Source organism: Stenella coeruleoalba (assembly GCF_951394435.1).
Source record: "Stenella coeruleoalba genome assembly, chromosome: 13".
NCBI classification, from domain to species: domain Eukaryota; kingdom Metazoa; phylum Chordata; class Mammalia; order Artiodactyla; family Delphinidae; genus Stenella; species Stenella coeruleoalba.
In genome coordinates, this window is record NC_137159.1 from 2,601,089 (window position 1) to 2,622,649 (window position 21,561).

At 52.7% G+C, this 21,561-nt stretch overlaps 1 protein-coding gene across 5 annotated transcripts in view; it reads right to left on the minus strand.

Moving 5' to 3' along the window:
- Positions 1 to 21,561, minus strand: part of NCK2 (NCK adaptor protein 2) — a 131,753-nt gene that overhangs the window by 26,571 nt on the left and 83,621 nt on the right. For 4 of the 5 annotated variants that reach the window (XM_079941029.1, XM_079941028.1, XM_079941031.1 and 1 more), the window contains exon 3: positions 11,689 to 11,930. In XM_079941029.1, coding sequence (XP_079797155.1) covers positions 11,689 to 11,914 — 226 coding nt within the window. In that variant the 5' untranslated portion in view covers positions 11,915 to 11,930. Of the gene's footprint in view, positions 1 to 11,688; positions 11,931 to 16,520; positions 16,710 to 21,561 lie in introns of those variants that run through there. The other variant, XM_079941032.1, reaches the window with a different exon arrangement.

Here is a 21,561-nt window from a genome sequence, read left to right on the forward strand (position 1 = left end):
GGCAGCCCGGAGAGCGACGGACGGGCTGGTCAGTGCAGAGCATCTGAGAGCCGGCCGGGGCTCAGGCCAAGCAGACTGGGGCGTGGCTGCCCCAGGTGGCACCTGCCCCTCCTGTCACTCAGAGGCGCAACCGCTGCTACCTGCTGGACGTGCGAGCCTGGGGAGGATGTAGAGTGTGTGGAGAACGGGGGTGGGGGGACTGGGCAGGGGTCTGGGGAGGGGACGGGGAGGGGAGGGAGGGGCAGAGACGCGCCCGGCGGAGGCAGCATGACTGTGGCGGGCAGGGCACAGAGCTGGTCCATCTCACCCTCGTCCCCGCGTCACTGGTGGAAGATACTGCGCCTGGCACCGCGCCTGCCTCACTGACAGGGACCGGGTCCACTCGAAGAGGAGGACACCCTACTTCCCAGCCGCGTCCAGGACGGAGGACTAAATGCAGCCCTAGGGGTCAGCTTCGTCCTCCCTGGGCTTGCACGTCCAGTGGGTCACACCGCGGTCACGCCTCTGAGTGAGTGACAGGAGGGCAGGCGTCACCTGGAGCAGCCGGGTGATGGCTCTCATGCCCAGGTCTGAGATGCCTGGTATTGTCCAGCTGGCCCCGGGGACCCATTTCACCCGCAGGAAACCGCAGCCCTGCGGCTGCTGCTGCCACGTCCGCACCAGAAAAGCAGACGCTTGCCCTGTAAGGTCCTGACAGCAAGAGCGGGGAACACATTCTCCTGACGGGCGGGATGTGCCAGGCCCCAGGGAGGCGAAGGGCTGAGGATAAAGTCGGGCCAGGAGCCTTTCTCCCACTAGCAGCTTAAATCAAGCTTTCGAAGGTGAAAAACACTGTCCTTTCCTAAAGCGGAGTCAGTCTGCTGTGCGGCCTGTGGGAAACACCGGGGGCTCCATGCTCCCCCCCCGAAACTGCCACGAACCCAGGGGGTTTACTTCTTTATTCCTAGGCACGCGCACCTTAGGTGTGTACCCCTCACCCTACGATGAAACGTGCCCTTACGCGCCGTATGGAACCCCCAAGTTCAGGGAGGGCTGGTCCAGGACGGGGCAGGGGGAGGAAGGAGCCTTCATGAGATGGATGGGAGCTGCCACCCCTGTGGCAGATCCACACGGCCCGCGTCGGGCCGCCAGCTGGCCGAGGGACAAGGGAGCCATTCACCATCCACGTGCCCGGATGGTCCCCTTTCCAGCGGGTGGATGTACCAGCAGCCGGCACAAGACGGAGATGTGTCGGGGCAAAGGCTACCATCGCACAGGCCCAGGGCCCAGAACCGGAATTTCCATCCCTGCCCCCGAGAGAGCCCGTTCCCTCGTGAGCAGGCAGGCATAGAACATGACTGAATGTGTAAGTCTGAAGAAAAGTGGTTTAGAAGCACAGGATATGGTCAACCAAATGCGAAAGCCAAACGGTAGCACGGATGCGAGTCAAAAGAATTTTTAAAGAAATTGTAATTATAGATTGTAATTAAAAATACATATTCAGTACTTCCCAACACACATACCTGCTGCATCAGCACAAGCATCTCTGAGTGTGCAGAACAGGGGTGGGAGTGGGCCACGCACGTGCACGGATTCAACGTGACCTTCTGAAGCACCACGCGGTGTCAGCCCCGGGCAGAAGCTCACAAGCGCAACTTTTTGAGCCCACGCCTGCTCAGCAAGATGAAATATGGTAACAAAAAAGAGAGCGAGCGAGTAAAGGGACGACACGCTGGTGGGGGCGAGCGGCTGGCAGACAATCGGACCCCAGTTCTGACCCCGCTCCAGGCCCGGCTCCTGCCCCACCGGCTTGTGGCCTTGGCAATTCTGCCCTCTCTTCTCCCGTTTCTGCAGCCGTGACACGGGGATGTCAGTGGCACTGGTGGGGCGGCTGTGAGGCTCCAAAGCCTGAGGAGGGGACCGAATGTAGCGTCCCGTACACAGCAGGAGCCGCGCGACTGCGGGCGTGGTGCTTTACTGCTATTATCGCTCCTCTCTGGTTGAGGGCCAAGGTCTGGTGGAGAAAAGAACAGGTGATGCTTTCTCCACGGAGGTGTGCACGTGTCTGTTTTCTCCCTCAAATGCTCCTGCGGGACAGCCTGGCCTCAGTCCTGCTCTCTGGTTCAGGAGCAGCTAAGACACGAGGGCCCCTCTGATGCATCTCAGGAGAGGACGTTCCTCGGTGCAAAGCTGGCCTTCAGTTAGGAAGTGCAAGGGACACGCCATCTTCCAAGGCTGGACAGAAGGGCTTCCGGGACCACACGCTGCTCTGGACAAGGTGAACTCTGGTTACTAAGAGGCCAGGCCCCTGCCGGCTCCAGGGAGGGGTCCTGATGTAGCTGGGCTCGGCCTCCAGGCCCTCGTTCCCGGCTGGCTTTTGTGGCAGCGCCCTGCCTGGGCCCAAGGCCTGCTCCTGGCTCTGCTGTGAAGCACCTTGTTACCCTGGACAAGTAACTCAACGTGCCTCATTTTCATAGGAAAGCTGTGGACCAGGTTATCTCCAGAGCCCTTTCCAGGATTCAAGGATTCTACACAGAGAGCCCAAAGTGTCGAATGAACTTCACTTTTTAAACTTAACTGTACATACTAGGCTACACAAAAATAACCACAGGAGAACCGTCAGTGGCCCTTTTGGATCCTACAGCCAACTCCTGTCGCCAGTGTCTGGCTGGGCATGTTGGGCTAAACACTACAGGACCGGTCACTTTAGATCAGCGCCTAAGGACCCCAGCCATTTCACTACCAATCCACGCTCCACGATGAACACCCACTTGTAAATTTTCCAAGTTAGACTCTCAACTGCTTTGCTCCGTGAAAAAAGCCAAAACTATAAAATCAATGGAGGTTCCCTGCAAACAGCCACCCTAGGATGGCTGGCTTCCAGGAGACCCCCAGCCCGAAAACTCACCAAGAGCTGCCCTCCAGGTGGCTTCCCAGCCGTGAGAACCACGGGGGACGATCTGGACGCTCACAGAATCCGTGAGTTTGGAAGCAGAGAAAGGAAGTTAAGAGTTGAGAGAGAGGGACGGCAGGCTGCAGGGGCTGATCGGGGAGCAGCTTGTGGACAAAGTGATGTGAGCAGGTGCCCGCCCGTGCAGAGAGCAGCGGTGGCTGCAGGGCGCGGGGCTCAGGGCAGGAGGCGCCTGGTTGGCCTTCCAGCAGCCCCAGAGGCTCTGCAGTCAGCACCACAGCACCCGTCCTGAACAAACCCCCCTGCACCCCACACCGGCCCCGGCGACAGACACGAGCGTGTAATAGGCAAGAGGAACGTTCGAGACATATGGACGAGATCTGAAACTGAGTGCGGGCCATATGGGGAAGCGCAGTTGGAAACACGGAGAGAAGATTTTACTTAATTCTCAGCATCTGTAGTCCACGTTTTCTCTATTCTAAAACCGAAGGCTCCCACTTGAGTAACTTTGAGTCAAGAAAGGCTGGTATCGATGTTCTTTAGAAAAACGATCATTTTAATAAGAAGCAACCCAGGTGCCGGTCGCTGGGAAACAAACTGGGAAATGCTTTACATGGTGTCCTTGTCCTTCCTCAGGGCTCGAGGGGCCCGGGGGCCGACGCGTCTGGCTTCAAGACCCCGTGTCACCGCACACCTGCTTCTCCTCTATCTCCCAAGCGTAGACTCCTCCTCCTTCCCCATCCCCTCTCCTGGCTCTTCTCTCCTTAGCATTTTTTTGAACAATCTGTCTCTATTTTCTAATTATCCTCCCACTAATCCGTTGTGAGTTGTTTTACGTTTCTTGTTCTAAATACTTGGACACTTACGATATATGCAAACAAACCCAAGTGTATTTTGGGCTCCAGCACCACAAACGCTGTCGACGTTTCCACAGTCTGTGGGCATTACATTTGGCGGGTCATTCGTACCGCGAACGATCTCGCAGGACAGAATTCTAAAGAGTTCTAAGTTATGCCACATAATACCTAATTCGGGTTCGTACAACGGTAGATTATACAACAGAGACCGAAAAGGTCAACCTCAAGTGTTAAATGCAGCTCTGAAAACCCAGAGTCCCTGCTTTAATACGGGGAAGAGGTGATAGGTTGGAGAAGCTGGACCTTTAAAATCAAACTGAGATCGGTCAATCTTCTTCGCATGTTACATACAAACTTTTCATGGGGCGTGGTCTGGCTCTGCACTTTAAGTGAGAAAAATGTACTTTGTACTTTTTTGTACTGATTCCTTAGAAGGTGACTGAGTTTAGGAAGTATGTTTAAGCGACATGTAAAAAGACTAACGGTAATTTTCTTATTCTTTATGGACATTGATCCTAGGAAATCAAGCTACTTCTAAGACAAATGCACTATAAAGAATCAGCTTCCCCTCTTTGGTTTTATACAGAGCATCCTGACCACTAAGGAGCCGGGAGGCATGGACCAAACTCACGCGGCAAAGGTCCTTTCCAGCACGTGTCGCGATCAGGCTTCCGCGATCGGGTAGACGTTTCAGGACTGACTGCCTGGTGACAGTGGTTTTGATGCGAAGAAGTCACCTTTGCAACCTGATTTTGATTCTACGTGTGTAGAGATACTTAGCAAACAGATGCAAACGCCAACAGTGATTATTTCTGGGTGATAAGATCACAGGTGATTTTCGTTTTTTTCTATTTTCCAATTTTCTTTTTTTTAATAAGTATGCCAGTCTTCAGTGAACAGTTTTATAAAAGACAGGCATTTCAGAGAGGATAATTCTGAGGACTACCTGAGTGCAGAAACCCGTGTCACACAAAGAGCCTGTGAATGGCAAAGACGGCTGAACTCTCACGCGCGCAGACCCCCCGGAACATGCCTGCTGCCGACACAGCTACTGCCGAAATAAGAATCGATCTGGGGAAAAGCAGGTGAGTTCCTGGGACACTCGGCTTCCGAATCATTTTAATTAAAGGCTCCTGCTCCCCTCAGTGTGACGGAACCAGGCGGTTATGGATAAGTGAACCCCCAGGGCCGGGAGGAAACGATGCTTATGAAGTATAGCTGGTCCCCTGGAGTCCCAGGGGCTGCAGCAAGGGTGGGAGAAAACCAACCCAGCCGTGCAGGCGGGACCAGGGAGCGACTGGATACACCAATACCGATGCCAAGCAGGCGGCATTCCCCTCACCCCCCAGGGCTCCCCGCAATCTGAATCCCCAACCCCCGAGGCTGACCAACAAGAGCAGAGCTTGAGGAGTCGGGCAGACCTGCTCTGAATTTCAACCCATCACTTACTGTGTGTTCTTGGGCACACACATCCCTTAACCTCCGAGTCTCATTTTTTTCACGTGAAATATAAGGATGTTAGTATATTCCTCTGAGGGTTACTGGGAAGATTAAACAAAAAGGTCTACAGGTAGGTAGCACCAGAGGGGCACACAGAAATCGTTATCACTGCCTACACGCTGGAAAACGCACACGACATCCGTTCCGGGTCTCGGGTTGAATCTGCTGCTGCATTAAGCTTTCCTTTTGGCTTCGGGCGTGACATGGGTGTCGGGAGCGCGGGGATGGTGGTTATGGAGCCCGCGGGTCCCAGGCACCGGCTGTCACAGGGCCTCCCTCCCGGGGGAGGGCTTGGGGGCAGCTGTAGAAAGTAGACGGAGGCCCCCGAGACCACGGCGGAGCGGAAGCTTGGTGGAGGAACCTCGCGAAATGCCTCCAACGCCAGGGCTCCCCTGCAGGCCGAGATAGAACTGTTTACACTGGTCAAAAACTAAGTTTCCCGTCACACAGTGCGTGACAGCAAAATCTGAACTTTGGCTCCTGAAGTTGAGACGCATGCCTGAAGCGCGAGACATGCCCACCGAAGGGCCCGCCATCAACTCCAGCGCGTCTCGTCATCACGGCCCAGGTTCTCCTCCTACTTCCCTAACCCTCTGGTCCTTCTGCCGGTTGTTCATTCAGGCTGCAGACCCTTGAGTCACCTGTGACTAACCTGCTGCTTCACACCCGGTTGGCACAGAGTTCTGGGCCTTCCCTCGAAGCCCAGGGCTGGTGACATCCCCCCGGGCCACCCTGAGATCTCGTCCCCAGCCTCCTGCTGACACACTGGCACTGCCGCTCCCACCCCGAGGACCAGAATCAAGACGCCTGCCATACACCCCGACGGCCACCACCCCGTCCACCACAGGACAACCGCTGGGGCTCTCCTTTGCAAAAGCATCAGGCCTAATGATGGGGGCCTCCCCAGTGTGGGTCACCCAGGGCCCTCAGTGCCGCCGGCTCACTCACTGTCCTCCCACACGCCCCCTGCTCCCAGCCTCTGCCTCTCCCTCCACCGAAGACCAGCCCCGAGCATCCTTCACGTGACGGAGTTCAGTCTCAACCATCTGATGGGACAAGTGGTCCCTCATCCCGCCCGACAGATGCTGCAGCTGAGGCTCTGCGGCTTCCACGGCTCGCCCCAAATCGCTCAACTGGCGTGTGGGCGTGTGTCGAGCCTGGATCTGAAAAGACCCCAGCCTCACCCTCCTAGGTATGCTGCTTCCGCAAGGATAAGAGAGGCCCGAGTGGCCTCATCCAGCCGTTTCTGGTGGGCCAGGAGGGGCAGCGCCACTGTCCTAATGGCTCCCGCGCATCCGGGCCACTGTCACTCTTCCAGTTACATCACAGGCTGCAGAGAGTCAGGGGCTGAACTCTACCCACCAGGTGAAAGAACGTCCAGCCGGCCTCCCCCGTCTGATCCACACACACCCTGTGACACAGAGCCGATCCCGACACCACGTCTGCATCCCTGCTTCAAAGCCTTTGGTAATTGTTCCCGAAGGTCACTCAGCGGGGAACCAGGTGGCTTAGAAGCATTTCCAAGGGACAGAGCGAGGGAGGGACGACTCCAGCTCAGCCTGTGACAACCAGCGACTACAGCATCCGTCACCTGTGGCTCATCTGGACAGAGCCTGCCCCGCTTCAGCCCTACTGAGAACGCTTCTGATCACAGCAAAGACCACAGTCCCGCAGTGCCGGAAAGAAAATCCCCCCACGGCCTCCCCATCACGGAGGCTGGGGCCCATCTCTCGCCCCATCTCTGTTGTAACAAAAATGCCTACATTGAACTGGCACAGAGCAGCCTGGGCCGCTCCGGCAGGAGGCGGGGTTCCCTCACCTGCCTGCCAGTGATACGGAGGGCACCTGCTGGATGATTACGGAAAGTTCGGAACCAAGTCCTGGGGAACCGTTCTGAGGAAGAAGCGGCCGGCACGTTCACACCCGGCGGCAACCTCGTGTGTTAGGTCCAATCTCAGCAGGTCCTCGGCGATCCTCTGATCTCTGAAAGACTGACGACGATTGTAAGGCCCTGCGGCACCGCAGATGCCCGGAGAGAACAGGAAGCCCGAGGTACAACCTCTCCCCTGCTATGATCCAGCGTCACGGCCTGGGGTAGTCCCTAAGGCACTCTACGTCTGCCCGTTTGTTCGATGTACAGATAAGTTGTAAGAAGAGCACAAAGACGTTATTTTCCCTGAACTCTCTGAGAATAGGCTGCCAGCGCCCTGTCCCATCACCTCAACACACAAGGGCATCCTCGACACAAAACCGGGACGTTAACACCGATACGCAATCACTGTCATACTCAGACCCCACTCTGGTTTTGCTAGTAAGGCCCTGGCTTTCATCTCTAAAACAGGGAACCCAGCATCACTAGGATTCCCTCTAACATCCTAGCTGCTTATCTCTGTGACGTAGCCCTGTCAAACGCCCACCCAGTAAGCCCTGACAGTCAACTTGGTGAAAAAAACCCCAGTTCATGCTAAAGGCATGTGACCCGTCTCTGTCACAGGCCTTCTCTTGGGGAAGACGCTCAGTCAGCCGTACATGGACATGCCTCGAGGAGCCCTGGGAACTTCTCCCCCAGGAACCGCCCCTCCCCGGCCAAAAGCATCAACCCAGACCGCGCAAGGGCTCCTGCAGTTAGTGAGCACTGGTCCCCCCACCGTGGCCGCTCTCTGCTCCCAGGGCTGGCTTGGAGTCGCAGAGGTGGGCACTGCTCCGGAGCTCATCGCTGGCAGGTGACTACCTGGCCTCAGGCAGGGTCACACTGGGGCCAGCTCACTTCTGGTTCCACATGCCGCAGGAGGGTGGTCAGCAAAGGATGTGCGTGCCTTGGAACAAGCCCTCCACGGGCGGATGCTAACAGATTATAAACGGCACCGTAGCTTCCTGGGTAGCCCAAGTCAGCACCTGGGCCTCAGGCAACCATCGCGAAGACAGTTAACCTTCAGGGCTTCGGCGGGTTCCAGCTGCCGTTGTCAAGTGGTGACAAAAACCGCTCTTCAGTAAAATCCCTCCCCGGGAGCAGCTTCCCCATCTTGCAGGACTTAGCACAACACCTTCCAACACCTAACCTGCGTGGTTTGATGAGTCGGGTCGTGGAAAACACCAAGGCCAGGCCGGAGCCCAGGAATGCAGCGAGCCTTTCAAAACATCGCCTGGGCTCTGCCAGCAGGAACGGTTCTGAGGACGGCTCCTTGATATCCGTGGAAAAGCTCTCTTTGACTCATCATGATCATAAGCTGAACGTGAGAGGAGACCTAGTGTATCGACATGCTACCCGTCTACAAACACGAGGTCATATTGTTTTATTTAATTATAAATTATTAAGGGAAAAGGAAGAGCGTTAGTCCTTTCCTAACGGAGAGAACTTTTTGGGAAAGGTACCGCTTTCTGGAGGTTACTGTAACAAACTATTACATGCGATTAAATTAAATTGGCGACCGACCTCAGCACAGCACAGGGATACAGAAAGGCAGGAGAGAGTTCTGCCAAGTCACGGTCCCCGGCAGTTAGAGATGCCAACACACAAGGAGAACACAGGGACTTGGACGGGGAGTCCAGTGCTATTGTGTTTCAAACCAGGTGCCTGCCGGGGAAATCTTAACCGTGGCTTTAGAAACCGGGTGGATTTCCATGGCAGTAGAATTACAAATGCGGATGATGTCACGAGTCGCTATTAGAAGGTCCACATGTGTGGTGGTGTCTTTGACGTTGTTTTCACTCCTTCTAATACACAGGAGAGAGAACTTCCGCGGGGTGCGTAATCAGTCTATGATCACGCTATAATTCCAACAGCACACCCGTCACGGTAATTTACACAGGAAGCCACGGATGCTTTAGCTCCACTCTTCTCTGTAACGGAGACCAGTGGGCGGCAGGAGAGGCTGCGGAAAGTTTTCCCACCTTCCTTCTCGACGCTGGTGCCTTGTCAGGTCTGACGATGAAGAAATAGTAAGTCACACCGCCACGGTGGTTCTTGTCTGGGTACCTCCCTTCTCTGTGACCCCGTTCAAGGGGGGCAATGGAAAACTCATGCCGAGACAACAAGGTCTCTCTTTGTCCAACAAAAGCAAGGCTCTGGGTGACCACGACAAACACATGGAAGCAAAAAAGACAGACAATGAATGGGGGTATTTCTCCTCGGCAATGGGCATACTGACCTCCAACAGTCTCTAGACTACAAATACTAACTACCACGGATAGATATGGACGTTCAGAACATAGCTTTGTTGGTGTTTTTACATTAAATAACGCTAGGTACAAACGTTTCCAAGGCAGTAGTGTGCCTGACGGGGGAGGAGGCCTGGAAAAGGGTGGTCGGTCCACAGAAGAGCAGCAGGTCTCCCCAGCACGGCTCTCGAGGGCCAAGGAGAGCCGAGGGGAGAGGGTTAAAGAGAAGCCAACTTTGATTCTATTTCAGGAAGAGCTTTCTAACAATCTGTGTTCTCCCAAAATGGAACTTGGCTGGCTCTGTGGAAGGAGACGTGTGCCCGCAGAGCTGGGGGGCCATCTGTCGGGGCGGGGGAGCCAGCCTGGCACCCACACGAGGACAGGCTGGCTGAGCCAGGCCCCCCGAGTTCTGAGAGGAGCCCTGGGGACTGACTGCCACTCGTGAAAAACCGAACCCCAGCGCCAGATGTGCCGCAGAGCTCAGCTGTCTTCTCGTTCTAAAGACTGAAGGGAGGGATGACGAGCTGCTCCAGGGAATCGCAGGTAAGTCAGAGGGCTTTTGCTTCGCCTTGTTTCACGCCCCAGCATTCCGTTCCATTTCTGGGCGTTTCCTTCTTTACTAGAATCTTGAGAATGTAGTTTTGAAAAAGGATAAGAAGACAAAACAAGTCAACAATGTTGAGCATCTCCAAAAAAAGGTACTTTAGTGGGTGAGAAGCTGAAATTGGAAAAAATAAATAAAATTAAGCGCAGGGCACTCCTAAAGTATTTACCTACTCACGCTTCCCGCATTTCTTAGCCACAGTTAATAGAGAGTTATAAGCACAGGACAACAACGTTTCTTTCAAGTGACTTGCTTGGAAAAAACAATGAAGAGGGTCACTTTTGTGAAAAAGAATCAGATTGCTCATAAAAAACGTAATTTCTCCATCATGCAGAATCTACGGTAGCTGGTGTGATTCTCACGCAGGCCAGTGTCTCATTTCTCTCTCCAAGTCGTGAAAATAACCTAACCCACAACACAAAATTACTACCCAATGAATGAAGGCTTTACTTGTTTTTTTTTGTTTGTTTGTATTTTGTTTTTTGCGGTACGCGGGCCTCTCACCGCTGTGGCCTCTCCCGTTGCGGAGCACAGGCTCTGGATGCGCAGGCTCAGCGGCCATGGCTCACGGGCCCAGCCGCTCCGCGGCATGTGGGATCTTTCCGGACCGGGGCACGAACCCGCGTCCCCTGCATCGGCAGGCGGACTCTCAACCACTGCGCCACCAGGGAAGCCCTTTACTTGGTTTTGAAGAGTCAGTGGACCCTTCAAGACTTCAGAAAATGAAAGGTGAATATTTTGCAACACTCATCACATTCAGAGTTTAATTTTCTTTTCAGGTTTCCTGCCTGTTCCCCTCCCTCAAGTGAAACTAATTCTCTTGTTAGAAATAAAAAGGAAAGCCTCAAGGAAATGATAACATTGACCTGTTTCAAGAGCAAACTCTTCCGTGATAACCAGCGGTCCCGGGGGCCACCCACATGGTGCTCACGGAAGGAGGCACTGCTGACCTTCAGGAAGTCACCCTCTCGCATCCTCTGCAGGACGTCCACGAAAAGGTGAGATCGGACACCATCAACTTCAGGGGACTCGGGCTCTTTCTCACGTCCGGACACCAGGGAAGGGAACAGGCAGGTGGGAAGAAAGCTGGGCGCCCAGCAGGCCCCCTGCGGGTCACCCTGGTGGCCTCGCATCACACCGCCGCTCGAGTCCCCACCTTAGCTGCCACCGTCCAGGACTGCGCCGTGAAATGCCACCAGTTTAACAGAGGGAAAAAATTCCCCGGGTGCAAAGTACTTTTTTGCCATCTCCTCCTCTATGTGCAAACACCACACACACACAGGATTTCAAGAGAGAAAAAGCTTTGATGGGATGACCTGGGCGGACCTGGGGACATGCCCGGAGGTGGTCATTCCATTTCAGGACCCTCCAGAAAGTTGATGCCAGGAGACAGAGACACGCAGGGGGGTCCGAAACACACAGAAAGGCCAGCTCACATGAACCTCCAAACTCGAGAACCTCTAGGAAATGACCAGCCGGGTATTTCTGCATTGGATCTCTCAATGTCCAGAGATTTTTTAAAAAGACAAATAGAAAGATGTCAATATTTAAAACATACCCTTTTTTTTTTTTCCTCAAATGCAAATGAAAGCGATGACCTCCACCCCGAGTCCCGCTGAGAAAGCACCAGGGCCCCGCCCTCCAGGCCGGGCCGGGGTCCTGCCGCACCCGCCACTCACCGAGCGTGTCCTTGAGGTTCTTCACGAGGGAGCCCTTCTTCAGGCTGTTCTTCCTCTCCACGTAGTTGGACGGCACGTAGCCCGTCCTGTTGGCCGCGTTGCGCACCCGCCACCAGGTCTTGGAGTCGTCCAGCAGCCACAGGCGCTCGTTCTTCTTGATGTCCAGCTCCTGGTCCTGCTGCGCCGTGTAGTCCCACTTGGCTATGACGATGACCTCCTCTGTCATCTTTCATGGAGTCCTTCTGCCAGCAAAACATTTGGAGAGGCTCGTTAGACACCCGGCCGAGGGCCACGGCTGCTGCATCCACTCGGAAAACGACACCCGGACAGCTTTTATTACGGCTCGGCAACCAGCTGTCTCCAGGGTCTCAAATACTCAACCTTAAGATGACCTCCTTTCAACAAGCTTTAGCACGCTGTTTAGAAACGGTGACCTTATAAAGCGAACCTTAATGTCGCACATGGGGAATTCTGCTTCTCTGCTAAAAACAAACAACAACAACAGAAAACTTGCCAAAAAATTCTAAATAACCATATCACAATTAAACGTGTTCACTAGAGTAAGGAACACCAGATCCTTATAGCTCATATCTTTACATCCATTTTCTCAGGATAAGCTGACTTTTATGACCATATTTAATGACCATGACACACCCAAACCGCAACGTGGTATCCTGGATTGGATCCTAGAACATGAAAATTAGTGAAATCCAAGTGAAGCCAGTCAATTGTCTACCACTAAGCAACGTTAATCTCTCACTTTTGACAAACGTCCCTGGTCAGGTAAGACGTTAGCACTAAGGGAAACTGAGTGCGGGGTGTCAGGAATGCTTTGCACTATCTTTGCAGCTTCTTCATAAATATAAAATTATTCCTGGAACTTGAAGCACAGATGTTTAGAGCAGCTTCATTCATAATTGCCAAAATTTGGAAGCCACCAAGATGTCCTTCAGTTGGTGATAGACAAATAAACTGTGGTCCATCCAGATAAGGGAGTATTACTCAGTGATAAAACTGGGCTTCCCTGGTGGCGCAGTGGATAAGAATCCACCTGCCAATGCAGGGGACACGGGTTTGAGCCCTGGTCTGGGAAGGTCCCACATTCCGCGGAGCAACTAAGCCCGTGCGCCACAGCTACTGAGCCTGTGCCCTAGATCCCACGAGCCACAACTACTGAGCCCGCGTGCCACAGCTACTGAAGCCTGCGCGCCTAGAGCCTGTGCTCCGCAACAAGAGAAGCCACTGCAATGAGAAGCCTGTGCACTGCAAGAGAGTAGCCCCCGCTCGCCGCAACTAGAGAAAGCCCGTGCGCAGCGACAAAGACCCAATGCAGCCTAAAATTAAAAAAAAATTAAAAAGAAAACAACAAATGAGCTGTGAAGCCACGAAAAGACATGAAGGAACTTCAAATGCACGCGACTAAGTGGAAGAAGCCCGTCTGAAAAGGGTGAGACTGTATGATTCTCACAAAGACTCTCTCCTTGACCAAACTTTCGTCAGGTTCCTCTGAATCCTCTTCCCAGACTAGACCTTGACTATTGTATTTCTGTGTCTGTACTTCCATGTCCATTGCTGAGTTGGTTCAGCCGGAATCCTCCACCCTCACCCAGGTGATGTCTGACCGTCCTGGCCTGTTTTCAGGAAGGACCCTGTTAGGTCAGTGCAGCCAGAATCCCCCCTCACCTCTGATGTTTCCTCTTAGTAGTTTTCCATCCGTCTACTCCCCACCCAGCTCCTGGGCTATAGATCCCCACTCTTCCTTCTTGTATGCGGGGTTGAGCCCAATGTCTCTCCCCTATGGCAAAAATCCCTCGGAGTCCCCCCCTGAGTAAAGTCTGCTTAACCGTTCTTTAACAAGTGTCAGTTTTTCTTTAATAATTCCAAGAATATAACATTCTGGAAATGGGAAAACTTCAGAGACATTACAAAGAGCAGTAGTGGCCAAGGGCACAGGGGAAAGAGGGGTGATGAGGTGCAGCACAGGGATTTTTAGGGCAGTGAGACAATTCTGCATAATACTATAGTAGTGGACACGTGTCATGACACATTTGTCCAGACCCATAAAACATTCAATACCGAGAGTGAACCGTGATACAAAATTCTTCCAAAATTAAAAGTTTATTAAAACAAACAAAAAAATACAGTACATTGCATACCTAGTTAAGTCAATCCTGGAAGTAATAAAGAGCAAAGGTATACCTGAATGACTGTAATGAGTATAGTTATGAGCTATTTCGTAACCTCTCGGGTAGAAGATGGGCATTTTTGCAGCAGAAAAATTCAACGTTCAGTCCTTTAAGTGACTAGAAGTTTACTCAAAACTAGGAAGAGATGAATAATGCAAAGACTATTGACTCAGATCCCCTTCTTTTCTGACAGAGAGGAGTTCTCATTATTTATAGGGATGGCTTCAGGAAGACAGAGGGGACCTAGCGCACTGACTCCACAAAAGCATGAATCCCATTTTAAAATAACATGACCCTTGCTGCTAGATGCTAAAGACACTTATAAATAATACATGTTCTCCTCTTTCATGAATTAACTTCCAAATTTAGAGCTAACAGACCTTTGGGGAAGGAGGAGGTGTGTCATAAACCTTAGGCATAATGTACACAATATCTGAGAAGGGTGTTTACACAAATCTCATTTCCAAATTGTAGACAATATTGTTATCTACTTTCAGAAAATCTCAAGTCCATGCCGTACCTCCCTATATACTGAACTCACTGTCAGGTTAGATTTCTGAAGGTCATGAAGGTCGTTTCTCTTTTTTCAATAATAATGCGAGGGGCCAGAGCAGTAATAGGAATGGGCTTCAGAGAATATTTTATTTGAATACCGGGTTTGTCTTAATTACAGTTTCAAAAAGAGATTTGAACAAGAACAGCCCATCACTTAAGACCAGTCAAAACAATTTATAAATTTTCTGCACGACTTAACTACATGAAAAGCAGGTAAGTAAGGCACTGGCTGGGCCTGGTACGTCTCAGTTCACATCGAACAGCACATGGGAGGGAACCTAGAAAATGCTGTGCCCAGCTTCACCCCCACGGGACCCTCGAGGAGCGGGGCCCGAGCATGCACAGTGTGTCACAGGCCCCAGGTCACTCTGACAGCCCCCCTCACAGGTGCTCTTCCTGGGTCCGGGGCGTGAACTCAGCGCACTGCTCCGTCTGGGGGAGGGCACTGGAGTACATGGGGGCACTCATTCACTCTGCAAACACCCGCCTTTCAGGGAAGTGTGAGCTTTCGGGAGACAGAGGATCAGAGATTCAGTGCCTTGCTGAACAACAGAGCCACGGTTTGAGCGCAGGGCTGTGCTCCTGTGCTCACTTCTGGGGTGAGCTGGGGAGGAGGTGAGAACTAGTGTGGGGTCTTGGACAGGCTTAACCCACCCAGGAAATCTATGACTCTGAGACAGAAGAAAAATAAATTTCCAAGCACCTAAAAACTGAGCAGCTGTTCCTTGGACATAACAAAGGGCTTTAAACCTGTTGTAATTGACTTATGAAAGCTTCCCATCAGTATAAAGGCTTCAGGAGTCTACCAGATCAACAACCACCTCCCCCAGAGACCACAGCCCCCCGTCAACAACCACCCCACCCAGGGATCACAACCCCCCGTCAACAACCACCACCCCCAGGGATCACAGCCCCCTGTCAACAACCACCCCACCCAGGGATCACAGCCCCCCATCAACAACCACCCCACCCAGGGATCACAGCCCCCCGTCAACAACCACCCCACCCAGGGATCACAGTCTCCCATCAACAACCACCTCCCCCAGAGACCACAGCCCCCCGTCAACAACCACCCCACCCAGGGATCACAACCCCCCATCAACAACCACCACCCCCAGGGATCACAGCCCCCCACCAACAACCACCTCACCCAGGGATCACAGCCCCCCACCAACAACCACCCCACCCCAGGGATCAAAGCCTTCCATCAACAACCACCCCACCCAGGGATCACAGCCACCCGTCAACAACCACCCCACCCAGGGATCACAGTCTCCCATCAACAACCACCTCCCCCAGGGACCACAGCCCCCCGTCAACAACCACCTCCCCCAGGGATCACAGACCCCGGTCAACAACCACCCCACCCCAGGGATCACAGCCTTCCATCAACAACCACCCCAACCCAGGGATCACAGTCTCCCATCAACCACCACCCCACCCAGGGATCACAGCCCCCCGTCAACAACCACCCCACCCAGGGATCACAGCCCCCCATCAACAACCACCCCACCCAGGGATCACAGCCTCCCATCAACAACCACCACACCCAGGGATCACAGTCTCCCATCAACAACCACCTCCCCCAGGGATCACAGCCCCCGTCAACAACCACCCCACCCAGGGATCACAGCCTCCCGTCAACAACCACCCCACGCAGGGATCACAGCCCCCATCAACAACCACCCCACCCAGGGATCACAGCCCCCATCAACCACCACCCCACCCAGGGATCACAGCCCCCATCAACAACCACCCCACCGAGGGATCACAGCCCCACGTCAACAACCACCCCACCCAGGGATCACAGTCTCCCGTCAACAACCACCTCCCCCAGGGACCACAGTCTCCCATCAATAACCATGTCACCCCAGCGAAGGCTGCCAACCACCAAGCTCTATCCCAGCACCTCTGAAGGCCAGCCAATGAGGACGCCTTACTCGAGTACAGTCCACCAATCAACAACCTGCTCACGTCAATGCTTCGCATATCAGCCAATCAACAGCTGTCCCGTTGTCCTAAGCAGCACCCGCAGTTAAGGGGCAACCAATCCTTGAGAACTTCCGCCTCAGATACTCAGCAGATACCGACCTGGTGGTCCGCAAGGCTTCCTGAGCCGGGCTGGGTGGGGGCCGAGCGGGCAGCCAGCGTCCTGCGTGAAGGCGGATGCGGTCAGCATCCCTTAGGGCCCCGCTGTGGACCAGGAGAGGAGAGCCGCGTGGACGGGGACACGGGCTGGGGACTGCACGACCCGGTGGTTGAGGGAGGGACAGGATGTGAGGGCCGTGCTCAGGACGGGGCAGGAACCCAGGGCTAAGGAGGAGGAGTAAGTGACTCCGGAAGTGCCTTAGAATAAAACCGCGCATGCTTTCTCTCCTGCTTGTGGCCAGTCAGCGCACAGGAGCAGGTGCAGCAAGACCCCCGCCCCGCCCCGCCCCGCAGCACCCGGGCCCCAGACCCCACGGCCTCCCCTCGGACGCCCATCCTGGAGGGAGCCGTGCGGGAGGCGAGAGTTGGGGGCTCCACACGAGGCCCCGGGAAACTGCTCCAGGAGCCCAGCCGGAGCGGTTCCTTTCAGTCACGAGCACTTTGCTATGAGCGTAGGACGGACTGCAATAGGAAAAGGCTGGAGCTGAAACCAGATTATTCCACAACAGAAAGGAGAGTACAACTGACTTAAATTCCTAATATGGAAAAGCTGTAACAAGGAAAGTCTGAAAAAGTACATTCTGACTACTGAAACTTTAAGTCAGAAATGGGATTCTGATTTAGTCTAAGAATCACAGAGGTCACATGCAAAGCATAATGTACGTTTAACCCTCCAGCTTGGGCAGTTCAAGAACATCTAATTTTTGCCTTCATTAACTAAGCTAGTTATCACCCACCTAAAGACTACAGAAAGAAGAGCCACGAATTTAATATTTTATAGCCAGATCATGTCTCATGTCATGTGACCAGTTTGCAATAGAGCTTAGCAAGAACCCCATGTTATACCTAATAAAAGAAATTCTCAGAAAACCGAATATGATAAGCTGCTTTTCCAAGTCTTAGATGGAAGTAGATTTTTTTAAAAAACCCAAACAGACTAGAATAGCTATAAAAACTTTCTCGGCCCAGTAGTTGTCACTTAACTCCTAAAATAATATCAATCCTATTCTGGGACTCTCTTTCTAAAAAGGATCCCCGTAACTGCGTCTTGCCGGTTTATGACTGGGTTACATAATCCTCCTAATAGCCAACACCCCAAAATGCTCACAGGTACTTCCCAAGGGGTCACGGGGACCAAGTCGAACCACTCGGTCATAACTGCAAACAGAAAACATTAGTCAAGAATCTGGGATTCGACGCTTAGCTGAGCCATTTGTGCGTCCTCCTCGGCCTTCAGCTTATTCTGTAAAATGGGAACAGCAATATTTGCCTCGCCTCGGAAGATACTTTGGCTGCTCGGAAGCAGCCTGAGAATGTCGTGTTTAAGGGGTCGGGGTTTTGTGTCATATGGGCCGGGGTTAGAGTCCTCTGTGCACCTTAGCCCAGCTGCCCTTGTGTCACATGAGGTTCTAAGAACAGCACCTCACCTGGGAGCTTGTGAAGACAGCTCCGAGCCCCCTGTCCACACAGAGAGACTCAGAACGGGAACCATAGTCAGAAAGAAAGTGCTGTGTGCACTGCAGCACACGTGGTCAGTGTAGGGGGCGGGGCGGGGGGGGGTTGGTCCAGTCCTAGTGGCCCCTCCCTCCCTTCCTTCCTTCCTTCCGTCAGGCTCTCCTGAGCAGCAGATATGCTTCCAGGGCCCCAGGGTTCCCTGGAGAGTGTACAGACCCAGGGTCTACTCTCTTGTGATTCAAGCCCCAGGCACAGAAGCACCTCTCCAGAGACCCCTCCCCTTCCCTCCCCATCTAAGTGCCACTGTCCAGGGTCTCCTCCTCAGAGGTCATCAGTGTACGACCTACGGCTGTCCTTCCCCGAGAGCACTTGCATCACCTGAGGTTACCTGTTCACTGTGTGGGACACCCTGTTATGTGCTGACAGTGGCTGCTGAGGCTTCAGCCGCCCGGTTTAATGGGGAGGTGAAGGAAAGGGAGACTGATGACTCAAAGCGAATGTATTCAAAACATCTGCCTCATTCATCCTTCTACGGACTGACCAATCTAGCTGCCCTCAGAGAAGACCAGGGTCATACGGCTTCAAAAAACTGCCAATCCCACTGTGTAAGAGAAACCTTACATGGATGGAATACGATTTATTGAATTCAATTCAAAACAGAGACAGAGAGAACAGGTGTAACATTTTACCTCTAGGATGTTAACTCGGAATTTCAGAAAAATACCTGTGTGTACACATGGATACAGACATATCAAAATATAGAGCTATGAGCAAATAACTGGTTTAGAGAAGAACCAGGTAAGAAAAGAGACTGACTACATGGGGAAAAAAAAAGTCAAACTTGCCGTGATTTTCAACATACAGTCTGAATTACTCCAATAATACAATCTACTTCAAGATGAGTCGAGGATTTTTCTTTGTACCGTCTCATGCCTTCGAGGCAGTCAACCAATTATTATGGAAACTCACTCAAACAGAGGTTTTCTGTAGATGCAGTTGGAAGAGTAATAGCCCAGCCCCCCAAAGAGGTCCACATCCTCCTACCTGGAACCTGTGAATATGTCAGGCTACACGGCATAGGGGAATTAAGGTCAGCTCATCTTGAGGGAGTATCCCGGGGGGCCCGGAGTGACCACAGAGCCCCCATGAGTCGGAAAGGAGACAGAAGAGTCAAGGAGGAACCTGCCAGGACGAGGGCAGCCCCTAGCAGCTGGAAGAAGCAAGGAACAGGCCCTTCCCTGGCGCCTCCAGGAAGTACGAGGCCCTGTGCAACCTTTACTTAGCCCTGTGAGACCTGGGTGGGACTTGTGACCTCCAGAACCGGGAGAGAATACAGCAGCCGCAGAAAACCAACGCAGTGAGCAACTGTGCCAAGGTCAGTCCAAACAAGGAACACTTTCTATGTTTTCCCTCATTTCTCACCGTGTTTTCCTCCCTATTTGCAAACACTTCAAGGTAGTACACTTGCATTAAGGAGACCCACTCAAAGAAACAGTCTCAGAAGCAGCTTTAAAAGACCTTATAAATTCATGATTAAAGTTTCAGGTCGTGTTGTAGATAAAAGACTTTACAGAGGCCAACGAATTTGACAGGAGTTGGCAGGAACCTGTGGTGTCCTGGGGGGGACAGAAAGGTCAGTTGGTGGCTTTGTACAAGCAGTATCACTGATTACAGCTGATACGCTTCAACTTTAAGTAGGACACAATGTGGAATCTCACGGCTGTTTCAACTCTCGGCAAGTTAATTAACCTGTGACAGGGGTCAAGGTCTTACCACTTCCCTGAGGCACAAGAATACACCACGTATAAAAGAGAAAATAAACAACAGAGCAGGCTTGGCACTCCATCATAGGAGGAGCCGCCAACTCCCCTCGTGCCCGCTGGGCTGCTTCCTAAGTGTGAGCTCATCCGAGGTCTACAGACACCCTCTGAAACAGAGAGGATCTATACACATACTGAATGACTGATGAAACTGGGGCTTCGAGATATCAAATAACTCGTCCAAATCCACAGGCTAGAAAGTGCCTGTGCTGGGATTCAAACCCATGAGAACTGTCTCATCCCAAAGCCTGAGCTTCCTTCCTCTTGCAGCTGTTAGAGTCCTGGGTAGCAGAATTTTGCAGCATGGCCCAAAAAAAGAAATCCCAAGGGTAAGGCGGGTGCCAATAAACAAAAACTGAGTTTCAATTTCATTTTGATAAATTTCATCAGTGAAAACACCTGCGGGAAAGAGCAGTAGTTCCTGATCTTCCAGGTCTAATCTGGGAAGAGCCTCGCTGGTGTTGTAACGTTTTACTTGAGGAGAGGCCAAGCAAGCCCAGCCCAAGTTGAAGGGTAAACTTTCCCGATTTCAAAACACAGGGTCAGGGCTTCCCTGGTGGCGCAGTGGTTGAGAGTCCGCCTGCCGATGCAGGGGACACGGGTTCGTGCCCCGGTCCGGGAAGATCCCACATGCCGCGGAGCGGCTGGGCCCGTGAGCCATGGCCACTGAGCCTGCGCGTCCGGAGACTGTGCTCCACAACGGAAGAGGCCGCAACAGTGAGAGGCCCGTGTACCCGCAAACAAAATAAAACAAACAAACAAAAAACACAGGGTCAAAGAGCTCCATTCCTCACGCCCTTCCCTCTGGGGGTGTGCGGGGGGGCGGGGAAGCCCATCTCTCCTGCTGTCACCTGTCTTGCTGCCACCCTGAGCACAGGCCTTCTTCCTGCAGCCGCTCCTGCTGGGCGTGGCTGACCAGTACAGGGCAGAGGCTTCTGAGTCTCTAAGACCCCAGCGACCTTTGCTCTGTGGTTTATTCTGGAGAAGGTCTTTTTATGATTTTTCTAACTCTGTTGGATCACAGTCAAAGGCTGTGGCCTGTACAGTCTCGGTCTTTGAGTCTGGAAAGGTCTCCTCTGTGGGCACCGATGGGAGCCATTCCTGGGAATGTTCCTCTCTGGTCGGAGGAGGCCAGGAATGGGAGATCCAGGCTCAGCACCTACCAGTGAGCGACCCTGGGGGGAAGCTGCTTAACCTCCGACCTCCGTTTTTGTCTGCAGACATCAGGATGAAATGAGACAATCACAGGAAGTACCCGATACCTGGTCAGTGCTGGATAAATGTTAGACATCCCCGCTCTACCTGTGTCTGTGTGACGCCCAGTGGCAGGTCTCACTGGACCATAATTGTATTTATGATTTTTTGAGGAAGCACCATATCACCTGCACCAGTTTGCACTCCCACCAGCAGTGCACAGGGTTCCAGTTTCTCCACACCCTCACCAACACTTGTCGTTCTGCTTTTTGGTAGCAGACATTCTACTGGGTGTGATGAGGTACACAAAATTTCCTAAATGAACTTTCTTGAACAGCATTTGTTAGTGGATGGCAATTCTCAATCAAGACCAAATTTTATACTTTTATTATAAATCTAGGGTTTCTGCTGCACCCTCTCCCCATCTTTTATAAAGTGAATTTCTACCGTTAATTCATCCTTACTGCCAGGATCAGCGCTTCCCTCCCGCCCCAAATTAAATCACGTTAGAAAAA